At 45.5% G+C, this 23,236-nt stretch overlaps 1 protein-coding gene across 3 annotated transcripts in view; it reads left to right on the plus strand.

Annotated features, from left to right (window-relative positions):
* Window positions 1-23,236, plus strand: part of ZNRF3 (zinc and ring finger 3) — a 198,614-nt gene that overhangs the window by 57,349 nt on the left and 118,029 nt on the right. Inside the window, exon 1 of one of the 3 annotated variants that reach the window (XM_053669619.1) lies at window positions 2,388-2,954. The exons of the other annotated variants lie outside the window; for them this stretch is intronic. Within the exon in view, the coding sequence (XP_053525594.1) occupies window positions 2,664-2,954 (291 nt within the window). The 5' untranslated portion in view covers window positions 2,388-2,663. Of the gene's footprint in view, window positions 1-2,387; window positions 2,955-23,236 lie in introns of those variants that run through there. 3 annotated transcript variants of the gene reach the window in all.

Genomic DNA, 23,236 nt, shown 5'->3' on the forward strand with positions numbered 1-23,236 from the left:
GCAAATTATTTAGTATGTTAGAAGGTAATAAATGCCACATCAGGGGTGGGGAAGAGAGGGTGGAGGGGCCAGGCTGAGGGAGGTTGGGAGTCAGGGACACGATGTGCATTGTGATTTTAAATAGAATAGCCTGGGTATGTCTTGCTGAAGGTGTGATATCTGAACTAAGCTGAGAATCTCCTTACAAAGTATTCTGCGTACATGTATGTGTATGTGATTGCATGAAAATACCACTAATGACTTTGAAATTTTTTTTTAAATATTTATTTTTTAGAGAGAGGGGAAGGGAAGGAGAAAGAGAGAGAGAGAGAAACATCAATGTGTGGTTGCCTCTCTTGTGTCCCCTACTGGGGACCTGGGCTGCAACCCAGGCATGTGCTCTGACTGGGAATCGAACCAGCAACCCTTCGCTTCACAGGCCCATGCTCAGTCCACTGAGCTACACCAGTCCAGGGCTGACTTTGAAATTTTTAATGATTATATTAAGATATAATCGACATACCATTAAATTCACCCTTTTAAGGTATACAGTTCAGTGGTTTTTAGTATATGTACAGAGTTGTACGACCATCACCATTATCTAATTCCAGAACATTTTCATCACCCCAAAAAAGAAACCTGTTAGCAGTCACTACCCATTCCTGCTTCTGCCCACCCCCTGGCAACCACTAATCTATTTTCCGTCTCTGTAGATTTGCCTATTCTGGACATTTTATATAAATAGAATCATATAGTACAAGGTGCTTTGTGACTGGCTTTTTTCAGGGCATAATGCTTTTAAGGTTCATCAATGTGTCAGTACTTCATTTCTTGACAAATAATATTCCATTTTATGGATATACCACATTGGCTTATCCATTCATCAGTTGACAGTGACCTTGAATTTTAAATAGTGCAAAGTGTCATGGATGGGCTGCAGGAATTGGTCTCCCCAATAAAGACTGCACTGTGCAGCCTAGGGGGATACAATCGTCAGGACTGATGTTGCCCAGTTTCAGTTAGCACTAGTTAGGCTTGGTTCTGGAAAAACTAAAAAGCCACCACAAACAGATCCCTGCTTTCCCAGGCACCTTTCTCCTTAGCAAAAGCTCAGGGTGGTACAAATGTGGCAATGCAGATCTGTGGTTTTTAAAAAAGTGTATTATCTATTTTGTATCATGAAAGTCTTTTTTTCTACTTTAAAATGTAACCTTGTTTACCCAAGATAGATTCTCAAATAGTCTTTCTTTCTTCCTTCCTTTCTTTCTTTCTTTCTTTCTTTCTTTCTTTCTTTCTTTCTTTCTTTCTTTCTTTCTTTCTTTCTTTCTTTCTTTCTTTCTTTCTTTCTCTTTCTTTCTCATATTTTGCGTGTGGTAGCCAGTAGAAGCAGATCATTCTAATCAAATATTTGTGAATATCTGACCAAAGCCATTCTGCTGGATGAAGAAAGACTTCACAGAGGAAGTGGGAATTGAAACTGAATTTTAAAAGAAGGGTTTCATTCTGATAGAGGACTAGATGAGGAAGGAAATGGCACGTTCCAAAGAGGAGCAGGGAATTGAAAATTTATCTTCTGGTAACTGGGAACTCCTAGGCCCTGTAGTACATGTCTTTGGTACATTAATTTGGCAGCCATCAATCTGTGCATAAAGGGTGATGTGTTGGAATCCTCTGGCCTTCTGCTTAAGGCAAGACTCAGTTTCAGAACTTCTCCAGGTAAATGTTTGAGTTATAGTCTCCGAGGCTGTACAAAAATGAACCCCATTAAAATCCAAATGGATAAATGGCTCCGCCCCACCTCGTTGAGATTAACTGTCTAAGCGACACCCGTGTAGGAACCTGACACGTGCCAGAATGGCTAAGGTGCAAACGGCCCCCTGACCTCCAGGGCCTTTCCCATTTGATCCTGGAGGTGGGAATGAGCGTGGAGGGCCAGGTGCGGGCGCCCGGCTCCTGGGAACTGTGGGTTGGGGTGGGGGAGCCGGGAAGGACAAGGGTCTCCTAACTACTGTACCGGACTAGGCGGCGTGGGTCCTCCAGAGGGGACGCACATCACCAGAGAACAGCAAGCAAATCCCATTCCCGCCTAACTCTGTCAACCGCGAAGAGAAATGCTTGCGGCTGAAGGCCAAGCGCTGCAGGGGCGGAGCGGGGATGAAGGGGCGGAGCGTGAACGTGGGGGCGGAGCGAAGGTGAGGGGGCGGGGTAGAGGCGACGGGGCGGAGCGAGGACAATGGGCGGAGCAAGACGATGGGCGGGGCAAGGACAATGGGGTGGAGTACAGTCGGAGGGCGGAGCTGGGGAAACGGGGTGGGGCGCAGGCCGGGGCGGAGCGAGGTCGGGGGCGTGTTCAGCCGCCGGGCCCCGCCCCCCGCCGCAGGCGCGCCCGCTCCGCCTTCCCGCTCCCCCGGGAGGCCGCGGCGGTCGAGCGCCGGGAGGGAGGGGAGAGCGGGTCACGACGCTGTTGGGGCGGGGATAACCCCTCACGTGGAGCAGATGAAAGGGCCGCGGCGCGACGGCCGGGGGAGCGGAGCCGAGCCTGCGACCCACAAAGCCGCTGCTGCCGCCACCGCCGCCGCCGCCGCCGCGATGGGGCTGTGAGGCGTCCGCCCGCACTCGCTCCTCCGCCGGCCCGCGACTATGCCCGGCCGCGCCCGCCCTCCGCGCCCTCCTGCCGCAGGACCATGAGGCCACGCTCGGGCGGGCGCCCAGGGGCCCCGGGCCGCCGCCGCCGCCGCCGCCCCCGCGGCCCCCGCAGCCACCGCCTGCCGCCGCCACCGCCGCTGCCGCTGCTGCTCGGGCTGCTGCTGGCGGCCGCGGGGCCCGGCGCGGCGCGGGCCAAGGAGACGGCGTTCGTGGAGGTGGTGCTGTTCGAGTCGAGCCCGAGCGGAGACTACACCACCTACACCACCGGCCTCACGGGCCGCTTCTCGCGGGCCGGAGCCACGCTCAGCGCGGAGGGCGAGATCGTGCAGGTAGCTGCCCGCCGCTCGGGCCCCGCGCCACCGTCGCCACAAGATGGCTCCGGGGGCTGCGCCCGCCGACCCCGCCGCGGGCTGGCGGGCGGGAGGGGCGGCGAGGGGGCCGGCGGCATCCCTCCCTGGCGGGAGAGCGGGCGGGACGCGGCCTCCGGGGCGCCAAAGCTGGGGGCTAGCGCACGTGGGGGCTCGGCCCCCTGTGAGTCTGGGGGCAGTAAAGAGAGCCTCGAGTCTGGGCACCCACGTTGGGGCGACCCCCTTGGGCGGGTTGTGTATGTTGGTTAGCCTCAGGTGCAAGTCCCGGGAACTACCTGTTGAATGTCAACTTTGGAAAGATGAGTGATGAAGGATGGGGTGGCTCGTTTCAGGTAGCAGGCTTTGCTTTCCATCCATGCATGTTCGTTTTGGGAGCAGCCCGGTTTGTCTGAGGGGGAGTACAATCAGGCTCTTCCCTGGAACCTGCGGGCAGCCTCACCTGGGGGCTGATCCTGTTCAGGACTCTGTACGAGCAGCAGCAGGCAGGGGGAGCTGGCCGAGGAGGAGTGCCCTGGAGTGACCGTGGAACGCAGTCCTCTCTGCGTGCTTCCTATACAGAGGGTGGGAGGGAGACAGCCTGCTTGCTCCAGAGCCAGGGACTTCTAAGGAAGGCCTGGGAATAGGTAGATAGGGTCGCTCGCTGACAGGGCCTTCACTTTGCTTGCGAGGGAGAGCTTGAAGCTGAGCTCAAGCCTCCGCGGATGGTGGGTGAGCTGGGTAGAGATGCCTTCCTGCTTCCTTGGCTATGATTTAATCAACTTGCTGGTGGACGGCCAGCGCACTTATGGTGGTAAATATGCATGCCTCGGATGGGGCGATTTGAAATGGTTGGCTTGTTTTTGAACCTTTTCGGGTGATGGGCATGGCTGCAGGGCCCAAGCTTTGGGCCTTCTGCACTTTACTATCCGATAAGCTATGAATGAAGAGAAGGGGACTGTATGGAATGACTGCGTAGCAGCCTCTTCCTTTCCCCCTCTCTGGTGCAGACTCAAAGCTCGGTGTGGATAGGACAGGGAGCTGTGCGGCTTGGCTCCTTAGAGGTGTGTCTTCACGAAGCTGGGGAGGCGCCTCTGCTGGACGATTAATTAGCAGCATTGTCTTAGAGGGCTCTTATTCCCGTCTTAAACTTCTGCGGGGTAAATAGACAGGGAAACACATGTTGTTTGAGTCCTGTGACTACATACGTTAAAGGCTTTCGGATGTTTTTCTTTAATAATGTTATAATTATGGTCTTTAATGTATAAGCTTTAGAGACGATGGTCTGCTGAAGATTCCTACACATTTCAGTTGCAGCCTTGAAGACGAGTCTGAATCTTAGAACTTGCAATTTGTGACTCCTTATTTCTCTTTGAGGATTCCACTGTGCCCTGATGGCTTTAGAAATGTTTGATTTATGGTCTCCCAAGAGAAAAGATGTTTTAACACACTCTTCACTTTTTGAAGGAGACTTTTGAAGTTTGCGATTTTTATCTGCAGTGTTTTAACTTGCACTCTTTCTCCATGGTAGTTTGGCGAGCTATCCATTATGAGTAGTGCTGTGCTTTGGAGATAATCTTGGGTTGCCCATTTAATACAAAATTAGCAGTTTAAACACACCATTTGTAAGTATTTTATCCTTGTGAGTAGAGAGATAATGTGTGAATTTGGCCAAAGGTATCCATTCTCTTTCGAAACTTTTTGAAGTGCTTATCTCTTTGTAGTCCATTAGCTTAGCCAAATATATATATATATATATATATATATATATATATATATATATATATATATATATAAAACAGCTGCTAAGTAAAGAAAAATGACTTAAAGGGTATTTAATAAATTTACCTGTTAAGCAATCACTAGTAGGTATCCTTAATTCCCTTATAAATGCAGTAATATTAGTGAGTTTATCTGAGCTGTTTGAATAGTCATTTCTTGGCATTCTCACTCTGTATCTTTAATAACTTTGTGGTGGGGACCTAGTCGCTGAGCCTTTCTATGCACAGGAGTGCAGTGTGGCTTTCAGGGCTGTGTGGGTACAGAGGCTGGCACGCTTTTATTAGTTCTTCGAATGCACTTCCCAATTTAAGGAACTGGTGTTCAGCCCTGGAAGAGGTTTTTGTAAGGAAAGCTAATCTTTTTTAGGACTGCTGAGAGGGAATGTAACCTTTTGCAGGAGAAATGATAATGCCGAAGAAACAAATTGGTGTTCAGCTTCAGATTAATCACATTTTCTAAGTATCCTTATTGAGCTTTTCAAACCTCCTTTTATTTTACTTTTTTATCTTTAAAACCCCCCTGCAGGATTTGCTATTGAGTACTTTCTGATCTTCAGAGCAGAGTTCATATTCTACAAGTAAACCTAAATAGTAGCACTAGGGCATTGCTTTTGCTATTTCCAGCGGGGTTCAGTAGCCGCTGTTCATGGTTTAGGGGAGAAAAAACCTGTTTGGGAGCCTCTCTCCTTTAAGAATTCAAATACAGAATTGGTTTGTATTAGTGATTTCCCTCCATATTATATGCAATGAAGGTGTGTGTGTGTGTGTGTGTGTGTGTGTGTGTGTGTGTTTATACAGTAGATATCTTATCATAGTCTGGTTTGTCCAGATACTTATAAAGTACCTGTTCAGTCATTTTCATGGTTTAGGGTAAGGGTAGGCCTGGTTAAGAAGTCTGTGTTTGAAAGAGAGTAATTCAAACCTTGGGATTAGTCAGAGGATTCTTGGTTCTCTTCGTGTGCATTTTAGACTTAAATAACGTTCCCAAGGTCACAGTGTGCTCTGTTAACACAGAGAACTTTTTTTTTTTTTGACATCATCTGTGAAAGTTGTGAAAACAATGTGTGGATATGAAATGCTGTTAATTACTTTGATTGTCTTTTTCATGCAACATCAAAGCCCACTTGCTTATGAGAGTGTCGGGCATGCAATGTGAATGCTGGAGGAATTAATTACATTTTTCCTGGAGTTCTGAAGCATGGAGCTTTATAGGGTTCTTAGACATACTGATACATATTTCATTTTTGAGCAAATTTATTGCTGTTAATGGGATTATTATCTGAAACTTTCAGACTTGGCTGTGCAACTCATGTTAAATAAAGGCCCAATTAAACACTGACTAGTGGTATGTGGATTTGTTAAACAAAGAAAATTTGCATCACTAGAGATGAAAGATTGTTTTAAAGTGGAAATTTTTTCTTTCTTTCCTTTTTTTTTTTTGAACTCAAATATTTAGAAACACTTGAGAAATTCATTTGTAGAAGGAATTCGAATGATAGGCTTTCTGTAACTTTAAAATCCGCCTGTCTGGATCCTGTGTTAAGTGTTGAATGGTCTTGGAAGCAGAGAAGAGCTGAAAACATTAGGCAGTAATATGGTACCTTTAGCTATGAGGAGAGCTGGAAGGCGGGTTAGAAAGGCTAAGTGATGTCCTTAAAAATCCAATGTTAACTAAGGATATCACAGAGAATAATTTTAGGAAATGAACTCCTCTGCCTTGTTTCCCTGTCAGTGCATTTCTGCAGTTTAGCATTGGATCAAACACATCCTTTTCATCTCCATTTTAAGTTAACTTAATAGGCCTGCCTCTAAAAACGGACTTGGCCTAATAAAACATTTGTGTGCTGACAGCTGATCTGGATTTATGCAGAAAGGGATTGCTGACTGTCTTGTCAGAAGGGCCTTCAAAGATTAAAATCAAGCATTCGATTGGGGGAGAACATATTAGGACCATGTTTTGTGATCTTAGGGGCTCTTATTTTCTGTCTTTTCTCCTGAAATCTCATGGGAGTTACAAATAGAGTTCTTAGTGGAGATGAAGATGGGAGTGGGGGGTAAGTGTGGAGTCTGTAGACTAAAGGGAAGGTGGTGGCATTTATGGGCATTATTCCATTTATGGGCATTTATTGTGTGGGGGGCACTGTGGCAAGCATGCCACATGTTTGCTTGTCTCATCTTGACATTAATATGGAATTAGCAACTACTGCTAACCCATTTTACAGATGAGGAAACTGAGGCCGAGAAAGGCCATTTGACTTGCCCATTGTCACATAGCTAGCAAATAATAAAACCTGGATTAAAACCCAGGTCTGTTTGGCTCTTTTGTTCTCTTTTTTAGCAAATAAATAGATTTGGCCAGTTAGGATTTTGACATTAACTCAAGTTTAACTTTTTAACAGTTTAGTATAAGGGTTCTTAACCTGAGGGTCACAGACTTCCAGTGATGGCACGTGAACCCCTGAAATTATGCATACAATCTTGCGTGTGTGCACTTTTATTTCCCTGTGAAGATAGACAGTTTTGCTTCTTGGAGGGTTCTGTTATGTCCCTCCTCCCCAAGAGGAAAAAAGGAGCCACTAACCTAGGACCTGTCATCCAGTCCATGTAAGAATTTCAGGGGAATGATGTCAGGCTCAGGCTGGCAAGAGTTGTAGAGAAGTGGTCGTCTCCAGGTTTGCACGCTGCCACTGTGCATATTTATTTGGTAGAGGTTTACCAAAGCCCTAGTCTATAGCAGACACTATAATGCTGTTGTCTCCTGGAGTTCACTGTCTCTTTCTTATAAAGACAGACGTGTATGGATGAATGATAACCCTACCTAACCAGGGTTCCTCACAGCATTGAGCCTTTAGTTCCTACAGCATCCATTGTCCATAATGGATTAACTGCTCTCCTCTGCATCTGTCTGGTACTAGTTTAATGCATCATCCATGGGAGAAGTGAGAAAATAGTCATTCAAAGAATTTCCTGTACTTAGATGGTAAAGTGCAGAAAGGCAGCTATTTGATGCAGGAGAGCAGTGCGTAAATTGTTCCCTTTCACCGCGCAATGGAAAATGAAGTGGAGCATCTGTCAGTGTTGCCATGACTTAGGAGCAACTTCTTACACCTCTTCTGTGGACCTGGGCCCTGTGGGTTTGTGTCTGTTTGCTTTCGCTCATCCCTGGATTTACCCCTGGGTCTCCAGTGCCTGCTACTTATCAGACACTAGATGTTTAGTGAATGAACGATGGATTTAGAGTTGCCACCAGGCAGGCAGTGGGTCTTAGTGGGTTTGGGTTAATTGGTGAGAACAATTTAATTTGGTTTGGTTTATACATTTTGGGGCTCTCTTTTTATTGGGTTGTTATTTCCAGAAACGTGCTGGGTTCGAGGGAAAGAGTAGACCTCTCTCTGGTTCTGATACAGTCACTGGTATTATGCAAAGTTGTACCAGAGTGACCTGTGTGTGTGTGTGTGAGAATTCAGGGGCAGAACACCTGGCATTATAAAGGTCTGAAGGTGGTCTTTGTTTGATAAGATGCTGAATATTGACAGAGCTCTAATGTGAAAAGCTGCTATGGATGGAGGTAACATGAAACCAAGCCATAATGTCCCTGGGAGTAACTTTGAAAGTCTGGGTATTCAAAATCATCCTTAACTTGAATATATGCCATGGGAAAACTTTGCTTCTGGATGGTGTTTCCTCAAGTCTGTAGAATGGATTTAGAATTCACGAGAAAAGTGACATTTAAATCACTTCTGATAATCAGAAAAAAACAGATTCAGCCCTCTAATGTATTGGGTGAGGAGACCGAGGTCCAAAGAAGCGAAGTGCCTTGCCCAGAGCCGGGTGGCAAAGTAGAGGTGAACCTGAATTCACATTTGGGTCTCCCGACTCCTAGGCTTCGGAGCTTCTCTGTCACCCAGCTACACCTCAGCCGAGCGCACCAGGGAGAGCAGATGTCGAAGTGTGCTTTGTGGTCAGGGATATAATTGGGGAAGGCCCATTCTTGTTAGCTTGTACATTGCGTTTAAGCAGCTTCTTTTCTCCTCTAATTTAGATCTTGAGTTGCTCTGTTTTCCTGTCTATCAGACTTTTAAAAATAGCTACTGATGCTTCCTATATGCCAGATACTGTGCACAATGCTTTGTTCACAATTTTTTTGAGTTTTTTATTTCTTCCAATTGCAGTTTACGTTCAGCATTATTTTGTATTCATTTCAGGTGTATAGCATATTGGTAAGACAGTCCTGTTGCTGTGTCCACATTTAGCCTGTGAGGTAGATGACACACTAAGCTTGGATAGGTAAAGTTATTTATCCAAATCACTAAGTCGGATGCAAGGCTGAGATTCAAATTCAGGTATGACTGATTCTAAGCCATTTCTGTTTTCCTGAGAGTGCTTCACTTGGCACTTTCTTCTGCTTCAGATGAGAAGCTGGGAATTCATGGTGGGATGTAGAGTTGGGGTATGAACTCAGACAGATTGACCAAGAAATGAATCTGCAACTTTGAGAGAACTACCCTTACTGAGATTTATTTCCCACCTACCTTCCTTTCTTCTTTTCCTCCTCCTCCTTCTTTTTTAACCACAGAAGTCTCATTCTAACTTGTGTTTTTCCATGAGGAGCCAATCTGATAAGTCTGGGAAGAGGGATCAGTGATTTGAAGTATCCAGCTGTCACTTGATGGCACTTCCTTTTTTTTTTTTTTCTATTAGGAAAGTTGGACTGTCTGTAGTGTTCTGGCATTTAAAGGAATTGTGGCTGACTTGTTAAAGGCCATGTTGGATTCTGCATGGCTTTCTCCAAAGAGGTCATGTCTTGTGTTCATTCCCTGTTTGATTTAAAAGGTTGTTAAGAACCTGAAGCTGTGGGTTCTCCCTGCTCTTTTCATCCTCCTGGCTGTTAAAACTTATTATGGGTGCCGCATTCCTTAGCAGGCAGGCACTCAGTGCTGCCTTCTGTCTGCCAGAAGCTGTGCCTGTGCGAGGCGAGGCAGCAGGTGGGGGTGAGTAAGGCGCTGTCCCTGGCCGCAGGCAGCTGAGTATAGGGGCAGACAGCATGTGAGCCACAGTGCTATCTGGGAGGCCACATTCATAGGATACCGGAGGGGGTGGGGAGCACCCGGCCCAGGGTGCTAAGTTTAGGCCTGGGCAACCCATTCTGAAGAAACATGTCTTTAATGACACAGTACCTGGATTTGCGCCTCCTGGCCTCTTCTAACTCATTTTTACCTACCTTTGAGGTTAAAGATGATAACCCCTTTGTGGAGACGTGCCTTTATACCTGTCAGACAGTATAGGGAGGATGCAAAGAGAAGAGGTTCTTTGTTCCATTTGTAGCTTGAATGAGATGTTTTAAAACATGACTTTTAGAGGCTCTGTTGACTCATGATAGTGTACAGAGAATGAGGTCAGCTGACCCATTTTGGTTCAAGGAAGAGTATTTTATTTTTATTACCCTTAAGATGTGTTGTAAGACAATATTAATCCTGTTCTCTCCCCAGTAGCCAGTATGATATGGTTGTTTAGAAACTCAGTGTGCAAAGTCAAGTCAGTGATAACAGACTTTGATGATCCTAGAAATTTGATGTGAAAATGCATGTTGGAACGGGAACTTCTGGTTTCCTAGTGCAGAAGCTGTTGCATTTGTAAAATAAAACAGTAGAGGTTGTAGTCAATTGATTTTTTTATAAGGTCCCACCCAGTGCTGTAAGAATTGATTAAAACTTGAATTTTTACTTAGTCTTAATTCGAGTAATTTGTATCTTACTGTAGGTACAGCCTAGAGAAGAAACATAGCTTTTATGTCCCCATGAAGTGTGTTTTTCAAATGTTATTTCTGTGATTTCTCCCGTACAAATATGGACAGTTAAATTTGCCCCAGAGGAAACTGAGGCTTAGAGTCTAAGTAAGCTTAGCAAGGCCACAGAGCTAGGATTGAACTTGGGTCACCTGAAGCCCAAATTTACTGACCTGCTGGCCTGGGACCTAGGTGTATTTCTGGTAGAATTAGGCAGGAATATTAGAATAGATTCATTTTCTTCTAATTGGAGTCAAGATCTTCCTTTGAAAATAATTAACCCATAACTTATGTTTTATTTATTTTTAATTTTTATAAAAGATTTTATTTACTTGTAGAGAGAGAAAGGAAGGGAGAAAGAGAGGGAGGGAAACATCATCAGTTGCCTCCCGCCTGCACCCTGACCGGGGGAGCCAAGGCCCTGATGCAGGTACCCTGACTGGGAATCAAACCAGCAATCTTCCGCTTTGCACAGCAACTCTCAGCCCACTGAGCCACATCAGTCGGAACGATGGCTTGTGTTTTAATTATGAAAATAAAATAATGCATGCTTATTAGAAAATATAGAAAAGTATGAAAAAGGAAATCAACCCCACTATCTATAGATAACCTCTGTTAACCTTTTGTATTTTGTTACAACTTTTTTTTTCCTTGAGCTGGGACGGAACATAATGGTGTTTTTAACCCTTCATCCACCTTGAGCATTTTCCTCTTACTAAATGCTCTGAAACATTTTTAGTGTCTGTGTAACATATTTGTTTTTCATTATTATAAGTAATGATGTGAAGAATAGCCTTTCTCTATCCCTTGCTTATGTTCATGGGATGAACTTCTAGAATTAGAACCACCGGGTCAATGGATGTAAACATTTTTAATGTTCCTACTACCTGTTGTCAGCTTGGTCTGCAGAAAAGTGGTTCTAATTCGCACACCCCTACCAGATTGGGACAGGTACGTTCCCACGCACCCCTGCTCCCCTTGGGTCGCATCTGTTTCTTAAAAACAACCAGAACCAAAAAGCAACTTTACAAAAATAGAAGTCTGCATATTCCAGTCATTCAGTAAATACTAAATCCTGGCTTTTCCCTCCGCCATGAGTAATGTCCACGTAGAAGGGAAGGTCCCTGGCGTGATATCTGGAACCTCCCTTGTAGATGTGTCTGAGCACAACTCATCAGCAGTGAGCTGCTATTGTGTTCTGGGCAGGGACACAGTGGCTGTCCAGGCAGATGGCAGTGCTCAGAGACCTAGAGAAGCCTTCGCTGAAGGGACCACTGTGCAGTCGGTGCGCTGCCGGGCAGCAGACTGTGGCCCAGGGGGATGCTTCTGCGCTCCCTGTTTTCTGTCCTGCCTCTTCCCTGTGGTGCAGGCTGTCTGCTTGTGAGCAGGCTGGTTTTGGAAAGGCGGTTTAAATCTGTCCTCTCCTTTTGGAGTAACACTGTCAGTCTGTGGTAGGCAGAGACACAGGTAGAGCCACGTCCTAGACTATCAGGGATACATTTAAATGGCAGGTCCCTGGGCTGAAAATGACTTCATGGATTGATCCCTTAAAAATGTAGAAATGTTACATAAAAATCTGGGGTTTGGGCTCCTCTTGAAAAATAAAAAGTTTGGCAGTTGGTAGGCCCACATTCCCTCGTGGGCAATAGCCTGACCTGCCCCATTGAAGTTGCAGCTGTTCCCTTCAGGTGGGACACGGGCCCTCCCATGGTTCACAAGTCCCTGTCGCATCCCTTCAGCGTACTTCACTCACTGGTAGTTACATTTACCAGCATCTGCCCCTTGTAGGCATTGGGATTTGTCACCTTCTGTCTCTGAAAGATCTGAAGCTGAAGGCTTCCTCAACTGGCCAGTGTGTCTGATGTCCGTTGGTGGCATTATGACACTTGGGACCCCATGAGCCTCAAGTTATGCTACTGAGGAAGGGCCAGAGTGGCCCTGATTCGACCAGGGTGCTCTCTTTAACTCTCACTCTTCTCGAAGGCTCAAGTCTCAGGGCCATTTGGCCTGCACCTTTGTTAAGATCTTTGTCCCTTCTCTCTCTTTTCGCCCTTGGTTGACCACTAGTTACTGTTTGAACGGACTGACACCCTGAAAATGCTGTGGCTCAGCTCTCCTTTTAAGTGAGGGAACTGTGAGCAAGGGCCTTAGGCCTTTGGCCACAAGAGGAGCTGAGGTTAGAACTTGGGTCTTTTAGCCCTTTCACGTGCTTGTCTTGCTAGAATGGCATCCTACGTCTGATGGCTGAGTTCCAGAAAATCTTCCATGAGCCTGGTGCTTTAGGGTCCCGACAGCACTTTCACTTGTATTATCTTGTTTTAGCCCCTCGGCTAGGAGCACCTTCCCTGGATTTTGCCCCAGAAGGCCATTTGCTGTTCAGGTTGCCAAGGCTTGTCCCACACTTAATATGGAATGCTTTTCTTGGGACCTAATTGTGCACTTTCACTTAAATGCATTTGACATTGTGTGTTCAACACCTTTATGGAAGTAACACTGGTTACCCAGAGACTTGGCATCTTTTCAGAAAGTGCCTCGGTCTTGGAGTAGGTGGTAAGCAGGCAGCTAATGGCATGTAAAGAATGTTGCAAGCTTGACTTGCAAAGCCATTTCAAAATTTAAATCAAAGTAGCTCGTGGCCAAGTCAAAGGGAAATGGTGTACTCAAGATGCAAGATGATGCTTGGTTTGCTCTTTACTTCTTCATGCTAGGTGCTGCCCAGAGTCTCCCTGCCTCACTCACACTCTCTTTCCTCCCCTTGCTTCCTCCCTCTTTGTAAAGTAACCTCTGATCTCCTCACCACTTTGGTCCAGACCATTCAGTGTCCTCCCACGCTTTACTACCGAGTTCGGAGGTGACCTGTGCTCGCTCTCTCTAGCCTCTCTTCTCACTATCACCTTTGGGACTTGGGTCTGGGTGCAGTGTGCTTTTGCCCGTATTTCCCGAACGGGTCCTGAGCTCTCCTCCCTCTATGCCCTTTGTTTTGGGTTGCCCTTCTGTGTTACAATAATTTCTATGCCTCCACTTTCTTGACCCCCATCTTTGCCCTCTATTCTTTCTTTTCCCCAACCTCCCATCCTTCCTATCAAGCATTGCTAAGCCCTCCTGGTGTGTCCCTTCAAATCAAAGCACTCCATTTTTCACTTCTCAGCTGGTCTTAAATTCCTTATTGTAGGTATTCTTTCATTAATGTTTTCTTTGCCCCACAAGATCACAGCTCCTGATAGATAGGGCTCGTGTCTTACTTGTCCCCCTACTGCTTTGCAGTAGAACTCTTAAATATTTACTGAATCGAAATTCTTCTTCTAGATGAAAATAATTTGTGAGAGGATAGTGGTAGGGATATTAGTGTGGCCAGAAAAAGACTCGGCTTTTGAGGCAGAACTTTGTTTGATTGTAGAACTAATTCACAAGCAGTTTTCAGACATGGGTGTGTCCTAGCACTATTCTAAATAGTTGGGGTGGACCAGACTCAAAATAATTTCACCTTGCCTCTGCTCTCCAGGAGGGAGGTCTGGAAAAAGGAGGTGGGACTGGGAGATGACACCATCTAACTCCTCCAGGCCTGGAGTGACTCCCTGGGTACATTGTTCAAAGAATCCTGGAGAAGAGAACATCTCAGTCTGACTGTAGACTTTTAGGGAGTGTATTATTCATATTTAAATATGAATACTATCTTGGCGTCACTTAGAAAACTGGTACTTTTGGGGAGCAGCAAAAATTATATGCAGTTCCGGAATGACCCATCAGAAGCAACTATATGTGAGTCCTTATTAAATTTGTACCGTATTATTTTCTCAAGTTACGTGCCCCCCCTTTGGAACTTCTTGCATGGGCCTTGATCCTGTGTTTAAGTGTGTTGTGGGAAGCAGATTTAAAGGACTAGAGTCATATTTCTAAAGAGGCCAGCAGGCTCTCTGTGGAAAACTTGATATTTCAATTTAATAAACATTTGATTTTCTACTCTTTTTTTTTTCCTAAAGTTTTTACATCCTAGGGAAGAACTCTTTTTTTTTTCCCCAAAGATTTATTTTTAGAGAGAGAGGAAGGGAGGGAGAAAGAGAGGGAGGGAAGCATCAGTGTGTGGTTGCCTCTCACATGCCCCCTACTACTGGGGACCTGGCCCGCAACCCAGGCATACGCCCTGACTGGGAATAGAACCTGAGACCCTTTGGTTTTCAGGCCCACACTCAATCCACTGAGCTATACCAGCCAAGGATCTAACTCTTTATGTGGCTCACTATAAGCATTTAGGAGTTATTAAATTACAGTAGTCCCCCATTCTATGATGACCCCTCAGTTGATGCCTGAAACTGCAGATAACCTATGTGGGGGGATGGGGGGGCAAAACCCCTAGAATTTATTTACAAAAAATTGTGTGTTGATTCTGACATGTGTAAACTTCAGTCACCTTCAAAGCACTCTCCATTTGATGCAATATGCCTGTTGAGACGTTTTCCCCACTGCTCAAAACAGTTTTGAATTCATTGATTTTGATGCCTTTTACTGCTTGTGCCATTTTTTTTGTTTCACCTCTTCCACATCAGCAAAATGTTTCCCTTTGAAGGCTTTTTTCATCTGTGGAAACCAGAAGTTTCTGGAGGCGAGATTGGGTGGGACAGGGGGGTCATGCTGTTTTTTTGGTCAAAAACTGCTGAACACTCAGCATGGTGTGGGCAGGTGTGCTTGTAAATCAGCCGTCATGAAATGGGCAAAGGTATTGAAAGAGTCTTCAAAAAATATTCACCGAAGCTGAACCCAGTCTCTCACAAAGCCAGCTGGCACACTGATTCGGATGGGTCCCTAGAACACTCACCTAGCTGGGGAAGCCTGTACTACAAGGGGTGTGCCCTCCAGAAGATAATTCTGGATTTTTTTTGGGGGGGGGTCCTGCCTTGTGTATACCCTGTTTTTTTCCTGTCTACATATACCTTTTCACTTAAGGAAGCACTTTATGGCTCCTTTTGGGCATCTCTTTGGCATATCCGAATTGTCAGCATCTTTTGCATTGGGGCCATTATTAAGTAAAATAAGGGTTACTTAAACACAAGCACTGTGATACTGTGACAGCTGATCTGATAACCGGGATGGCTACTAAGTGACTGATGGGCAGGTAGCATGTACAGCATGGATACATTGGACAAAGGAATGATTCAAGTCCCAGGCAGGATGGATCAGGAAGGTGCGAGATTTCATCACACTCCTCAGAAAGGTGTGCAATTTGAAACTTTTGCATTGTTTATTTCTGGAATTTTCCATTTAAATTTTTCAGACTGCAGTTGACCTGTGGGTAACTGAAACCGTGGATAAGGTGGGACTACCGTGTCGCTTAGTTATGTACGCATGTTGGCATGTCGAGGTCTTTTGTTTTTTGTGGAACAGCGGCTGTTATATGGGCACTGGGACCTTCAGGAATATTCCAGAGTCTATCTATGTGTTGTATTTCACCTGTACTAGAGGGTTTTCGTGCCTTTTCATGGCATCTCCACTCCACAGATGTTTCAGTGCCTATCAGTAAATGTTACCCTCATCCAGGAAGGTAAATGAACAGCTTATGTATAGTTTTGTGGAAGTTTTGGTGTTACTTGTTTAAACCCCCAGAACACATATAAACTCGCTCTGTGGCATTAAATGTGCCGTGTGGGTGATTTCAGGTTCTGGTGGCAGTGGTAATTTTTGCATTTCCTGACTCTTGTGTTTAAATTTGCAGTCTCAACATTGCGTCACCGTAAGTTTTCACATTTAATGGATATTTATGTTGAGCTGAGTTCTATACGAATGTGGTGGTTTCTGACTTGATTACAGCTTGCTGTGCACTGCGGCCAGGGGTGCCCTACAGACAACAGAATTGGCACACGTCTCAGCATGCCAAGCCCTGGCGGATGTGGTTAGGGACCATGGTGACTGGTGCTCTGGTTGCCTTGCCAACCTCTATTTTGGAAGGGGGAGACTCTGAAACACCAATGGGATGGGGTAGAATAATTTTGAACATTCCCGGTAAGATTATTGACTATATATGCCCCCACAAGAAGTTGTAGAGAACTCTAGAATTCTTACTACATGCTCAGGTAACATTAATTTTTTTAATAATTAATTTTCTTCATTTACTTATGCAAGGCTGTTTTAATTGTCCTCTTGCAAACTCGTAGAAGTTGTATGGTGGGCCTTTCATGTATGAATGTCTTCATTACTTGCTACAGGGTAAATAGGGAATCTTCTGTCTCTTAATATTTCAACGCCTCCTCCTCCTACCCTCAGCCCACATCCCTTGCCCTCTGGTAACTCTAACCTAGTGATGGCTGATCGAGGGAGGGGAGGAAAAGAAGAGAGGAGGGTGTTGGGTGGGAGACTCCCCTGCCCCAGTTTCGTATCTTCATTCCTTCCTACTGCCTATCTCAAGAAGGCCTATCCTCTCCCCTCCCTATTCTTATGCACGGGTGGGCAAAAGTAGGTTTACAGTTGTGAGTATGTGAAACAGACTTCATTCTCGTATTATTATAGTCATAACCTGTATGTCTTTTTCCATACAAACGACTGTAAACCTGCTTTTGCCTACCCCTGTATATTCTGTAAGCAAAGACCCTGGTGGTCACAGATGCCATCACCCATGAGTGGGGTCTTAGGATGCCCAGCTCGCAAGGTTTGGCAATTGGATCTGGGATGGGAAGAAGAGGGATGTGTCCCTGGTATCCCGCACTGGAATACCATTTGCCACTTTGCAAATGTTGTTCTGAATGCTGTGGTCCTTAGTGTTGTGCAGTGGAAGGTCCAGAAGGGAACTGATCAGCCCTGTTAAGCCAGATGGGACTCCTGGGCACAGTCTCCTGAGCTCCTGGAGTCTGATTTGTGAAGGTTCAACAGCTTAGAGAGTCTCTCCCTGCAGAGTCTGCCGTCAAGACTTATCACACAAAAGAGCACACCCTTCACTCCTTTGAATGGAAATTTACTGTTGCAGAAGGCAAGGCTGGCCACAGATTTTAATCTTCTCTTGCTGACTTGGAGGTACCATCTGTGACTCTCTGTTAGAGTGTGTCCTCCTCCAGGGCGGGGCTGGTGTCTTTTGACATTTTTCCCACTCCAGCCCAAAGGACCCCTTTGTACAAATTAAGAAGAGCTGTCTCTTCCTCCAGAGACAAACTTGTCTTCTGTTTGCCACAAATAGGGGTAATAACATGGACCTAGGAAGACCACAAATGTGAATGGCACCCCCTAGAGTTGTGCAGTGCACGAGGCCATATTCCTCTTGGTCGATGTGGCACCTGTCTAAAAGTCGTCCCCTCTTCTCCAGTGCTTCTCTGTCGGCAATTCCGATTTGCCACTTCTGATTTCTGTACTCCATTCCTAGAAAACTAGGGAACCATGTGTGGATAGAATTGAGTGTAAAGTTAGAAAACAAGATATCAAGGGGGACTAAAGAATTTAGGACGCAGATTCTTGACATCTGCTTTGGCTGCTTTTCTGCTTTGTGCTGACTGGGATAGGGTCCTCAAACCTTCGGTGCACTAGAATGAAAAGGCAGGCCTTTGTGGAGCAGAAACAGCACCACCACCATTTTATGGGAGAATATACAAATGTATTCCTAACAACACACTTCTAAGTTACCGTTTGGGCTATAACCTGATTTGACTGTAAGGTCTCTTTAGTTTTATGTTACTAGTATAACTTTGGGCCGACTGTATCTGGGAGGAGTTGGGAGGACACTCCTTTGTCATCCAATGTTGATAAAAACTGTTAGAAGCAGTAGTTTCCAACTATGCTATGCAGATACCCAAGGTTTGTCAGTTTTATTTAAAGTGTGGTGCAAATTTTGCAGAAAGAAGCAGCTCTGGATTTGCCCTGCTTATGGGAGAGGCAGTGGAATGCCGAGTCTGGAACCAGACTGCCTAGGTTTGGATCCCAACTCTGCCAGTTACCTGTATGGAAAGGTGACTTTGCCTCCCTGGCTCTCAGTGTCTTCATCTGTAATGGCGATAAATCTCTCCTAGAATTGTTGCAAGGATTAAATGAGTTGTGGTGTGTGATTTGTGTTTAGCGATGATGAGGACGAAGAAAATAGCCTACATAATTTCACAGTGTCCCTCAGACATACTTAACATTTACATTGTCATTTGCAAATGGTTGAAATTTTTATTATGAAATGGTAGTTTCTGAAGGTTAAAGAATTCAAAGGTGCTACTCATTGAGAAGTGATCATGTAATACGTATCATTTTGTAATACACTCAGTGTCTGGCTACTTGCCTCTGTGTCCCTTCTTCCCTAGTGTGGGGCTCACGGGCTCCCCAGAGTGGTTCCCAAGGCCTCTTTGAGAGGCTTTGTGTATTCATTTCTCCTAATTCCCAGCTCCCCTTTTCAATTCTGTTCCTTGGAAGAGAGTTTTTGCTGCATCTTTATCTGCTCGTGCCTGTGCTCTACAGCCAGATCACTGTCCAGGCCCTGAGTGTTCTCAGTTGGGCACATGTGCACATACAGACACACACATGTGAACTGTGAGTCCAGTGGATAGGAGGCTGGGTTTCTAGGCCAGCCTGCCTGTTGTTCCTGGGGCCACATGGCTTGCATACGGGCTCGAGTGCTCTGAAGGAACGCTGGGTGGTTGATTGCTTCTGTAGATCTGGCCAGGACACGTGGAATGTTGTGATATGCTAAGGCTGTGCTCTAGGGGCCTAATTATATGGGACCTGTGGCAAGCACAAGAGGCTTCAGTGCTTGGTTTGATCCGGTGCGTGATTTTTGCCAAAGCAAATACTTTATTAATCTTAACCCCCCACATTAGACACATTGACTTTTTCTAAAAATGGAAATGATAGGAGTGCATTTTGGTTCTCGTTCTCTCTCCCTCCCTCTCTTTTAACTCACTCCTACCCTCCTCTGCCAAGACTGGGCTGTGCATTCCTCTCTGTGAACAGAGAAGGTAGTTTCCATCTCTGTCTACCACTTTCTTGCACATTCCTGAGACTGGGCGATGGGAAGACGCCGCTTCTCCCTCTGTGCAGCTGTGCTTTTCTCCCTGTGTCCCGTAGAGCTTTCACTTTTTTCTGCTTTAAAGGCCAACGAGTCTTGCTCCTGGAAGGACTTGCCATCCTGATGGAACGTCCCTAACTGCAACTCTTCCTGGTTTCCTCTGGATTCTGATCCAGAATTTGGGTAGGGACACTGTTGGGTGACATCCTTTAGTGACCTTGAGTGTGTCTGGGGAGGCTCAACTGTAATTTCTCATGTGGCGTGTGAACGAATGAGAGAAATCAGTGGAGGAAGTCTTCCCACTCGATCCCCTTAAAGCATCTTGTGTGAAGGGCATACTCACAGGGTAGAAGGAATCTGGTATTAGAAAGTGAGCTTTTGCAGTCCAAATTTAAAAAAAAAAAAATGCCTCTAAGTAAGCAAGCACCCTAACATCACCTCGGAAAACAGCTCAGAGTTAGCCTCCTCCCTTCCCTTCATTCGGCCTCTGCCTTGAAGTCTGGGGGGACCTTATAGGATTTGCCAGCTTTGAAGTCCTAAGGTGCTATTTTAATACTTTTACATTGCAGGTTTCGAGACCGATTTAACTAGATTCTGAAGAGAGCTTACTTTACAGCATTCTTAAGAGCTCGGACAATCTTGAAAGAGTTAAACTCTAATTAGCTCATTCCTAAGGTATTTAATGCCCTTATTAAAACTCAACTGCTCGCTCACTTTTTTCTTTAGTGAATCAGATTTCTCGAGGAGCTGAGCCTCGCTCCTCAGATCACAGGCTCACATGTTGGAGCTGGCAGTGCTAGAGGCTAGTTCCTATCTGTGTGACAGCATTTTTAATTTAACAGGACTGCCTTTGATGTTCCCAAATATTTATAGGCAGCTTTAGATCATTTCAGTGTGTGCTCTCTTTTTCTTTTCTTTTCTTCTCTCTTTTTTTTTTTTTAAACTGGAGCAAAAGTTCTTCCTCATGCAACAGCTTTCCTTTTATCCTGTTAGTTTATTTTTGTTTCCTTTGCAGCTTTGGCGAAGCTCTTTGGCCGCAGACACACACGAGGTTGACCCTTCTTTTTGCTCCTTTAGGAAGGGCCACCTCTCTGTATCACCCTGCCTGCTTCAGATTGTTTAAGGCACTTCTCTTCTTCCCTGGACTTTCTAGAGGTTGAGGTTGTTCGGATTTGGCTCAGGAATCTGCTTTCTCACTGACCTGAAAGCATTCAGATAAGCATGGAGACCTGCACGCTGTGTGTGGAGGTGTCTCCTTATGGATGGCTGGGGCGCAGCGTCCTCCTCTGCCTGCACGTGTTGCCCTGGCCTCAGCAGGTTAGGAGGTACTCAGGGCGGGAAGTGCAGGTAGGCAGAATTCCCTCTCGATTGTTGCAGGCTTGCTCTGTTTTGGCTTTGCCGGACTTCTTGGCTGCAGTAGAGAATCACAGATTTTAGTCTCAGGGATGGGAAAACCAGAGTTTCGATGTTGATTTGTTAAACCATTAAGAAAAAGCAAAAGTAAACTTTGTACCAATCAAAACAAATGACAGAACATAGGACAGCGGTTTCTCTAGACTGGACGCTGGGTAAACATTCTGCTTGTGAAACGATCCAAGTCTTTGAACTCTCCGCTGCTGTCACTTACCTGGGCCCAGAACCTTTCATGGCTCCCTCCATCATTGCTGGCTCTGCCTTCTATGTGGAAGCCTTTTAGGGCTGAAGGTCACGTAGGTGGTTGAGGAGATAATTGAATAAATAAATATCGTGTTAGGTTCTGTCTTTGGAGCTTCACAGTATTTCTGCTACTACATCATCAGGAGGATTCTGAGCAATAAGAGGTTCCATCTCTGCATTTTTAGATGAGGACACAAAGGTGCAGAGAGATTTTAACACTGCTAGTGAATGGAGACACTGGCCTGAAGCTCATGACTCTGTTTGCAGATTCACCGTAAGGTAGTTTGAGTCAGGTAAATCTGATGGCAGTCTACAAACCTCTTAGAGCTAAAAACCTCATGAAGCTAAAATCTACTGAGTGTTGCATTCTGAGTTCAGAGCTGACCAGGCTCCTGCCATGCAAAGGGCACAGGTGTGGAGAGCAAGGCCCTGGAGCCAGGTGAGCCTGTGCCTCTGGGCTTTCTTGCTTCCAGCCTCTGTGACTTGACCAGGTCACCCAGCCACCTTGAACCTCTGTCTTCTCATCTCCAGCATGGGACAGTATAGCTTGTATCTCCAAACAAGTGTGAGGATTAAATGAGATAATATGTATAAGGCATATAGTAAGTGCTTAATATATGTTAGAACCTGTGGTTGTTGCTGCATAGAATTGCCACCATCAAATAATTGTCTTTTCTCAAGGACTGTTGTTCATAGTCCTCGAGCAAAGAAGGTAAACCAGGTATTAGTCAGGTAAACTGGCAGCAACAGCAGAGAGAGGTGCTGTGTGCAGGTGCTTATCAGGCCAGGACAGAGCCACTGGCTTGGGTTTTGTATTTTGTCATTCAGCAGGTAAGTAAGTATTGAGTGCTTACTCTGTGCTAGGCAGAGCCTTTGAGTCACTGATCACTCCCTTCCCTCTTACCGAAATTTCCCTTTCCCTTGCGGGAATTTAAGCTGAAATGTTAATTGCCACCTGGAGAAAGATTTCCCGGAGTCATTTTTACGTAAAACCCCAAGATGCCAAATGGCACTCCAATTGACAGTTTATCTTGTATGGTTTCATGTTATCCTTCAACCACTATTTTAAATCTTATCTAATTTTCCCCTAATTTTTGAGAACTTTACGGTCCTTGAGAATGGACAAGTGCCTCGCCGAGGGAGCAGGTGGTAATCCTTTTGTTCCCCAGGGTGCCCAGATGGTGTCCGTGCCTTCTCATGGACTGGTTCCATGGGGATTTGTTGATAAGATTTTGCTTTGATTTGGTTTTCCAAGCCAGCGCCATATTCAGATTTGATTACCAGCCCTGTACCTTTTTTCTCTGCCTAGTTTCATTGTCTCTGTCGTGGGCTCTCTGGAAACACAAATCCCATTCTCCACATTACCCACCGCTCTGCATCAGTGGGGGCGGCCATGCAGTAGAGCTTCGGAACTGCCCCCAGTGCGTGATTCAGAGTGGGCGTCAGCGTACTTTCACCTGTTGAATTGATTGATATCATACTTAATCTAGAACAAAAGATGTCATTGAAAGGCAGTTTCTTTTGTCCTTATAGACTTCAGAACCCAAAGGAACCTTTTGCTAATAGAGATTTAAGGTCATTTCTGCGTTTTTCCTGCTAAGTGAGGGAGCTTTGAGTTGGAAGTGGATGTTTTCTGAATTTGTCGATTTGAAGTGATGATGCTCAAACTACTACTTTTGAACCACAAAGATAATGTTTGATTTGGCTCGGTTTGAAGGCACCATGAAGGTGGGTCATTTATATTCAGCTTTGGCACCCATACTCTTTAAATAGCATTTTAATTTCACACTGAAACTAGCTTATATTCAGCTAAAACAGCAGATGATTGGGAGGGTGATTCAGAAGAAGGGCAAGTGGCAGAGAGTGGGAAGCATGCAGTTGAAACTGGCTGTAGTTCAGCTCCGTAGAGGTAATTGAGAATTAAGGAAGCCCAGGCTTCTTTGCAGAGAACCCCTGACAACACTCTACATTTATTTACCTTCTTTTGGGCGCCTTGGTGGCATCCTTTTATTCTTGGACCACGGCACACACTGGCCATGCTGTGGATAAGGCAGTGGCGTCTGGGAGCACAGCTTGAAGTATGTAC

Source organism: Artibeus jamaicensis, unplaced genomic scaffold, assembly GCF_021234435.1.
Source record: "Artibeus jamaicensis isolate MK-2021 breed Jamaican fruit bat unplaced genomic scaffold, CSHL_Jam_final contig_525, whole genome shotgun sequence".
NCBI lineage: Eukaryota > Metazoa > Chordata > Mammalia > Chiroptera > Phyllostomidae > Artibeus > Artibeus jamaicensis.